The sequence below is a fragment of the Benincasa hispida genome, chromosome 11 (genome assembly GCF_009727055.1).
Source record: "Benincasa hispida cultivar B227 chromosome 11, ASM972705v1, whole genome shotgun sequence".
Lineage (NCBI taxonomy): Eukaryota > Viridiplantae > Streptophyta > Magnoliopsida > Cucurbitales > Cucurbitaceae > Benincasa > Benincasa hispida.
In genome coordinates, this window is record NC_052359.1 from 42,934,897 (window position 1) to 42,943,705 (window position 8,809).

At 29.2% G+C, this 8,809-nt stretch overlaps 1 protein-coding gene across 1 annotated transcript; it reads right to left on the minus strand.

Moving 5' to 3' along the window:
• Positions 1–6,983: 6,983 nt before the first annotated feature.
• LOC120091392 lies at positions 6,984–8,246 on the minus strand. Its single transcript, XM_039049398.1, has one exon. The coding sequence runs from the start codon at positions 8,024–8,026 to the stop codon at positions 7,256–7,258; it is 771 nt and encodes a 256-aa protein (XP_038905326.1). The 5' UTR covers positions 8,027–8,246; the 3' UTR covers positions 6,984–7,255.
• Positions 8,247–8,809: the final 563 nt, after the last annotated feature.

An 8,809-nucleotide genomic window follows, 5' to 3' on the forward strand; every position in this document is an offset into this window, starting at 1 on the left:
GAAAATTCGTGAAGAAGATTTCGGTATCTTCAAAGGTAAGATTTTCTCCTCCTTCTTCCTTGCATGTTGTAAATTAAATATTAATTGTATAAATTGTGTACTATAATATTATTGTTCTGTGGAAGTAAAAATTTGACCGATCCCCGCTTTTACTATGGAACTTCACAATCCTTTAATATATCCTCCTTTGATTTGGGATATACATGTTGTGTTGTCTTCGTATAATATCGTTGGATGATTTTTACTAGAAGACAAACCACATGTTCCACGAATGCATATGCTGAGTCATTAATCTTAGCTATATACATTCTCGACTAACCTCATGAATTGCAAGGATTTCAGCATGATTTGAAGAAGTGGCTGTTATGATCTGTTTCACTGATTGCCATGATATAGTAGTTCCTCCACATGTGAACAGATAACCTGCTTGAGATCTAATTTTATGTGGATCCAGAATCTGGATAACCAACTATATCAAATTTTGATTTATTTGAATAAAACAAACCCATATCAATCGTTGCTTGGAGATAACGGATTATATGCTTAATTTTATTCCAATATCTTTTTGTTGGAAAAGAATTATATCTGGCTAATAAATTTACTGAAAATGCAATATCTGATCTTGTATTATTAGCAAGATACATAAGTGCATTAATAGCATTAAAATATGGCACTTCAGGACTAAGTAATTCTTTATTATCATCTTGAGGTTGAAATATATCTTTCCTCACGTCTAATGAATGAACTTTCATTGGAATGTTCAATGGATGTGTTTTGTCCATATAAAATATTTTCAAAATTTTTCCCGTGTAAGTTGACTGATGAACAAATGTCTCATCTGTTAAATGCTCAATTTGCAAGCCAAGGTAAAATTTTATTTTTCCGAGATCTTCGTCTCAAATTCTTTCTTACAATATTATATTGTCTTCGAAAGCTCTTCAAGAATTCCAATTATATTTAAATCATCAATATATTCAGTTATAAATAGCAAATCTGATTCCTTTACAAAAACACACGGGTATATTGGATTATTTTGATATCCTTCTTTCAATAAATACCCACTCAGGCGACTATACCACATTCTTCTTGATTGTGTTAATCCATATAATGATATCCGTAACTTTACTGAATATAATTCCTGGAAATTTGATTTATATGTTTTAGGTACCTTAAATCCTTCTGGGATTCACATATAAATATAATTATTAATAGATCCATATAAATATGTTGTGAATACATCCATTAGATGCGTATCCAGATTTTCATACACAGTCAAACCAATTAAATATCTTAATATAATTGCATCCATCACTAGAGAATATGTCTCCTTATATTCAATATTAAGTCTTTGTGAAAAAACTTGTGCAACTAGTCTTGCTTTATATCTTGTGATCTTATTATTTCTATTTATTTTCTTATACCCATTTGTATCCCACAGATTTGACACCTTCTGATGTTCGAACTACTGGTCCGAAAACCTGACATTTTGAAAGTGAGTTTAATTCTGCCTCGATAGTTTCTTTCTACTTAAGCCAATATTTTCTATGTCAATATTCTTCAATAGATTTGGTTTATGATTCTCACTTTCAGATACAATATTAAGAGCAACATTATATGCAAAAATGTTGTCAATAACTACATTAGTTCGGTTTCATCTTTTTTCTGTCATGACATAGTTTATTGAAATCCCATTATTATCTTTAGGTACTTCACCTTCCTCACTAGTCATGTCAAAATTTCTTCATGGGTATTTACATCCTCAACCAAGTTTTCTTGACTATTAATTATTTTTCTTTTTCGAGGATTTTTATCTTTGGAATCCTAATAGTCTACCATGCTTCTCCAGACTCATTGGTGACAATTTGTTGTGTTGGGATATCAATTTTCTATGGAACATTTGCAGCTGGTATATGTGACTTAGTTACTATCTTTACATCTATAAATACATCTGGTAATTGATTTGTTATATTTTGCAAATAAATTATTTTCTAAAATTCAAGTTTACATGGATCTATATAGGAATCTAAATGAGACAACAACGATGCATTCCATGTAATTTATTTTTCCAACTTCTTAATTCCTCCCTTTAATGTTGGAAATTTTGTCTTAATAAAATGTCAATCAACAAATCGTGCAATAAATACATCACCCTCAGGGATCTAAGATATTTAAAATGTCAATCAACAAATCGTACAATAAATACATCACCCGTCAGGGATCTAAGATTTAATTAATTAATTTGAATTAGATTCAGATAATTAATTATTTAATTTGAAGGAGATTCAATTAAAGATTTTGCTGGAGATAAAACGATTTAATGACTTTAAATCATTTAATATGAGATTTATTTGGATAAATATTTATGTTATTGAATATTTAATTTAAAATATTTGTAAAATGGTTATTCAAGATTAGGAGTAACCCATAGACTTATATAAATAGGGCCCTTTGGAGCCCTTATAGAACAATCGACATAGTTCAACTCGCCAATTTGTGAGCATCGTAATTAAAAGGAAGTTCTGCAACCCAAACGATCAACCAACTTAAAACCATGAAGCAAAGATAAAGCTTCCGCCACAAAGACATAAACTCAGGTCGACATTAACACTAAAGCTGCTGCCACCACCACCGGCCCTTGAGAGTCCCACAATAGTGCTCCAAACCCCACCCTACCTCACTCAATCGAATATTACCGGTCGCATCCACATTTAGTTTTAGAGTGTGAACTTCTAGTGCCTTCCACCCATCAGATCTCCCACAACCATGTTTAATAGTGTATAACTAGTATATTTTATATCAGTTAACTCATTAACCAAACATAAAAACTATCAAATATATTAATGATATACATGTTGATGCACTGATAATAAGGATAAAATTGGATTAATTAAAAAAGAAATCAGATTTCATGTTTTGTCTATAATATTTACGAATTTTAACAAATTATTACTAAATTTAAAAATTTTGAAATTTTTTTCTTGCTATTTTTTATGCCCAAAACAATTTGTATCTTAGAATGTAGTAAAAAAAAAACTCTAGTTTTGTAAATTGTTTAAAAAAAAAAAGTTATTATCCTAATTTCTTTAAAAATTCCTATAGTATTGTAATTGATCCATTTAGAAAAAGTATAATGTAGGTATTTTCTTAGTTGGTCAACTAGTAAAAAGAAAAAGAAGATATTATTGACCGTATATATTAAAAGTACTAACTTTACTTTAGCCCGACAGCATTTTCTTAAAAGTTATATATGTATTCAATTTTTTTTAAAAAAATGGTCAATTTAAACTTTTAGGACCAAAGAATGGGTCATATTTTTCTTAATAAAAATCCCTTAATCTTAAGAACAAAGATTTCAAAAACAAAATAAATAAATAAATAGGGTCAATTGAAGAAACATTTATTCAAAACCCACTCACAAGTCTTTGCCTTTTATAGAGATTTAAAGTTTTATATGCTGCGTGTAGAAGAGTCAACATAAAGCTTCAGTAAAAGAAAACATATAAAGCTGATTAACCAAAATAAAATATTATTTATTCTATTTTTACGAGGCAGAAAAATACATCATGCTTACAACTAACTTTTTTCTGAGTATTCATAAATTTTCTACTCACCTGAATTATTATCTTGTTAATTACAAAGGAAAAAAGTATTCGTCTTAATCTTTTTTTTTTTTTTTTTTTAACTAAACACTAATTTTTTCAAAACTAAATAATTATTAAAGACGGAGACTTAAATTACTTCTATTTAATTTACAATAATCCGAAGATACTATCCAACTTGCGATTTAGCATTATAGAAAAATTTTAACCATTTTTTGCATTTGGTAAAACGGATTTAAATTAAATCTCTTAAAAAAATTAAAAACCATGTTAATTCCAAGCCTATTTTAAAATTAGTATCCTATTAGCTTTCACACTCTTCAAGTAGAGTTTTTAATAAATATTTAGTTTTCAATTTTATACTTTAAAAATAGAAAAATTTTCAAAAATAGAAAAATAAGAAAAATATTTACAAAAATAGCAAAATTTAATTATAGCTCTGATAGACGCTAATAGAAATCTATCAACATTTATCAGTGATAGAAACTGATACAAGTATATCATTAATAGACGCTAATAGAAGTCTATCAGTATCTATCCGTGATTGAAATTGATAAAAGTCTATTATTGATAGAGGCTGATAGAAGTCTATCAATTTATCAGTGATAAAAACTAATAAAAGTCTATCATTGATACTATCAGCAATAAGAACTGATACACATCTATCATCTATCATGTCTATAGTTTTTTTCTGTTATTTCTATAAATAGTTTAACATTTTTCCTATATATGAAAATTTCTCTTAAAAATATGATTTATTTTTTATATCTATCTATTTCTCACCTAATTAAATCTATTTTCTAATTTTCATGAATTGAATGCATTATTTTTAAAAAAAAAAAAAAAGTATATCATATTTATTTTGTTTAAAATAAAGCCATTTTTCGTAATATTTAAAAATTAATCTATAACAAACAAAATATATCATTCTAAGCAATTATTTTAAATTTTAAATTACAAAAAAAAATTTAAAAAAAATATTTGTCTACTTTAGTAATTATACTAAAATAAGATGTTTGGTATTTATTTATTAAACATTGTAACTTACTTTTTCAAGTTTAAGTTGAAATTTACTAAACATCAGTTTACTTCATTTTACTGCTGATATTTATAGAAGCATATTCGTTAGTAATTATTTTAAAAGTTATAACAATCTTCAATTTGATAAAAAAAAAAAAAAATGTGTACGCAAAAATGTAATATATAGATTTTAGACCAAATTTGATTATCATATCATTTTTATGATGCATCTTTTTTTTCTTAATCTTTAATCTTTTTTATTTTGAATTCTAAGAAACTTATGCGTCGTTATTATGATGATGTAAAAAAAAAATGATGTGATATAGCATTTTGATTAACAAGTAACAATGACACTAAAGAGTGTAAGCCAGCTAGATTAAAAAAAAGAAAAAGTAGTAAATTGAGAGAAAAAAAAAGTTATAAACGTACTATATGCCCTTTCACCTCATTGAATTTTTTGGCCTCATATTATCTAAATTACCTACTTTTCTTTTCTTATGTCACATTGTGTCAATAAAGCATTTATTCTTACTTCATCTAATGTATCACTTTAATATTTGAGAAACAATGTTAATGATGATAAGTATTTGAAATCAAAGTAAAAAATTTAGTAATTTCTTTATAACGTTAGTGCCATATAAACACAAACATTAAAGTTCTTTTCTAGAATGTTAAGCCTGAATTAGTTTGCAAGAGTTAGGTAACCTGGATTTAAGAAAACTATGTTTAGAATGTAAATTTTGGAAGTCCGGTTTAAGAAACCTATGTTTTGAATGCAATCTTAAGTAGCTTGAGAATGAAATGCAGATTTATAACTTTTCAGCTTGTGAAATATTTTCTTGTATTTAATCACTAGTTTAATTTTAAGTTAGTTTAAATTTATCATCTTAATTATTTTAATATAGTTAAGTTTAAAATAAACTAAAAAAAATTTAGAAGAATATTTTTAAAAAAATTTTAAAATAGAGATTTTGATTAAAATTAAAAAAATGTCTAGTTTACCATATACTAAGAGTGTTTTTATTAATGTTTCTCAAGGTTGGCTGGTGGCGATCGCCGGAAGTGGCAACCGGAAGTTGGCCGACGGAGTTGGTGGTGGAATTTCGCCTGTGGGGGAAGGGAGGTTGCCAAAGGTAGCTGGAATTTAAAATTTATAGACACATTTGGTTTCTAACCAATTTATCAATTTTTATATCTAAGAAATTGCATCAAGGAGGTATTTGACTCACCAATTTGAGTGTATTGAAGAAATTAACCAATTTCTTAGCTCATATACTTCACAATGTTAAATAACTTTACCCTACCAACTCCAATTGCGAGAAATTTTATCTTTCTTTCTCAATTCCCCAATATGTTTTCAATAACTCCACCAATAAAAAAATATATAATATTAAAAAACAGCTTTTTTCAAATAATAAAAATTATTTAAAATAAATTTACCAATTTAGAATTCTTATCAAACTAGGAGATTTTTATTCAAATTATAATTTAATCAAATTTAAATTAAAAGATAAGTTGGATAACGTTGGAATCAATATATATATTGGGGCATGATCAAATTTTCGTCCCAAATCAAATTCCACCAAATCTATCTTAAAATTCTATCCCAAATATAAACAAAATTTTGAATGAGTAATTTTTACTTGGTATAAAATTTGGACATATTTCAAACTTTATTCAAATATTTTCTAAAAAAAATGTGCGATCCAAATTGAAGCCATATAGTACTGATCTCAAACCTAAACCAAAAAGAATTATTACAATTTGAGTGAAAATTGAAAATTAAAAGGAATAATGTAGAAAAAATTGAAATCAAATTTGTTAGGGTTAAAATATAATTGAAATACAACACTAATGATGCATTAAAAAAAAAAAAAAAAAAAAAAAAAAAAAAAAAAAGGAAGATACATAGTTCAAGACTCTGGCTCAATTAACCTTACATTATTAATTCCTCAAAATAGATAATTCAATACTTGTCAACTTAATTCAACACTTTAAACACTCTTTAAAAATCTTTTTTCATAATAAGGATCAAATTACAACAAAATCTAAAATATATAAACTAAATTGTTACATTGAAAACATATATACTAAATCGTAACAAATTATAGTTTGAGCTTTCTCCCAAAATAGTGTAACATAACCCATTAAAAACGTAAAAGCTTAAATGCAGTTAAATCCAAATAGAGGGAATTGATGAAGAACAGTGGTGTTTAATTACAAAAATCCTAAACCCAAAAGAAGGAAAAAGAAAAGAAAAAAGAGAAAGTTTGAACAGTCAGAATTAGGACAAACATTTATTCAAACCTCATTCACCAGATTTTGTCGTGTACTGTAGAAAGGAAGAACATAAAGCCCCACCTCCAGTCTAGAAACTCAAAAAAGTTTTAATTAATAAAAATTTTAATCCCAAATTAAACACCATAAATCTGCCAAAGAAAGGAATGAGATTAACCCAAATTCGTCTTCCACAAGAACAAAACTCTGCATATACATTACAACAAGTAATTGGTTCTGAATTTGTTGTGTTATATAATTTATACACATCTCTAATATTACAATTAATTTACCCAAAAAACTAAACTACATTAACGATGGATGAAAAAAAAAGGGCAGAAAATCAATGAATGAATCGATTAAGTTCGGGATTTGATTCGAATCTTAGGCTTATAAGCTAAGGGAATTGAACGAAGATGGTGAAGTGGGTAAGACGATCGGAGCGGCGGTGAGTGAAATGGGTTAGCCTTCTTCAACCCAAAAGTTGAAATCCGTTTCTTCTTTGTCTCTATAATGGTCTCGAGCTTGGGTTTCCATTGCCGTGTTCTAACGAGCTGGGTATAATCCTTGGCCAACTGAGGCGTAGTGCAGATTTTTCCAAGCGGTAATGAAGAAGCGGATTGTTGGTGTGAGAGTGGTTTAGGATTATTCCCCTGTTCTAGTAATTGAGAAATGAACTCATCGGAGACTCGGATTCTGAGGCAGCCGGAAGGGGTTCGTTGGAGGTCAAAAGGGCGGTGGCAGGCGGCGGCGTTGTTAACGAATCTATTCTTGTTATTGGAGTTGGAAGCGGAAGCGGAAAAGAAAGAAGCGATTGTGACGAAAGAAAGAACAGAGTGGAAAAAGGGCTTGGGGAGAAGAAAGTACTTATGACCGAGTTGGAGAAGATCTTGATCGGAGAGAGGAGGGATTTTCTGACCGATGTAAAAGGAATCAGATCGGCAAACTAAATGCTTGGGAAATTCAAGCAAAACCTCAGAAACGTAAATGGGTTGGTGGTAGATTCTAACAACACCATCGGAATTAATGAGCTTGATATTAGCAGCGGCGGGTTCAGGAATTGCGTTCTTCATTAAATGAAAACAAGACCATGAAACCATATTTTGAACACTGAGCACCTTTATCCCCATATTTGATGTGGAGAAGAAGAATGAAATGATTTTGGGGGAAATGTAATGAAGATAGAGGAGATTATATGGGAGAAATATGATATAGATTAGAGAAGGGGATTATGAATAAATTAAAGTATTAGAAGGAAGGGAGAAGAAAGAGGCGTGAGACCCGGGTAAAACTTTTTTCTTTTTATTTATGTTTCTCTCTCCTTTGAATGTTAAATGGAGAAAGTAACAGTAGTTGGGATTTGTTGTTTAGCTGTTAAAAAGAAAAAGAAATAAAAGGAAGAGTTTGACTGCTTGTTTGACTGAGACTTGTTGTTGTTGATGATGATGATATGAAATGGTATGATCTGTAGTACACCAAATGCGGCCGCATCCATCGACCAAATTTTGAATATTACGTAGCGCGCACTCTTTTTCCCAATTTTATTAGAAAAAAAAAAAACAGCCAGGTTTTTGCTTCTAGCTTCTGATCTGATCTGATCAGATGAACCCCCCAAAAACAGGGTGACGTTTGGTTGTTTATATATTTTATAAAAGAAAGGTTTAAATAATGGAATCACTGTGTTTTGATGGGTTGGAGTGACACGCGCACATGAACACGCACGTGAGGGGTGGGGGATGGAAAAATGGGGGCAAGGGGTAGAAGTAAAAAGATGTCAAAAATGGCGTCCTAATTGGAAGAAGAAAGTGAAAAGGAGAGATTTGATTGGTGGAAGGGGAAGGGATTGTATCTGTAGAGGAAGACTGACACGGTCATTGCGGGTTGGCATCCACTCTCTTTCTTTTCTCCTCTCT

Bases quoted from the DNA above. Each gene is read 5' to 3' on its own strand.
- LOC120091392 (XM_039049398.1), bottom strand. From the start codon at position 8,026: ATGGGGATAAAGGTGCTCAGTGTTCAAAATATGGTTTCATGGTCTTGT.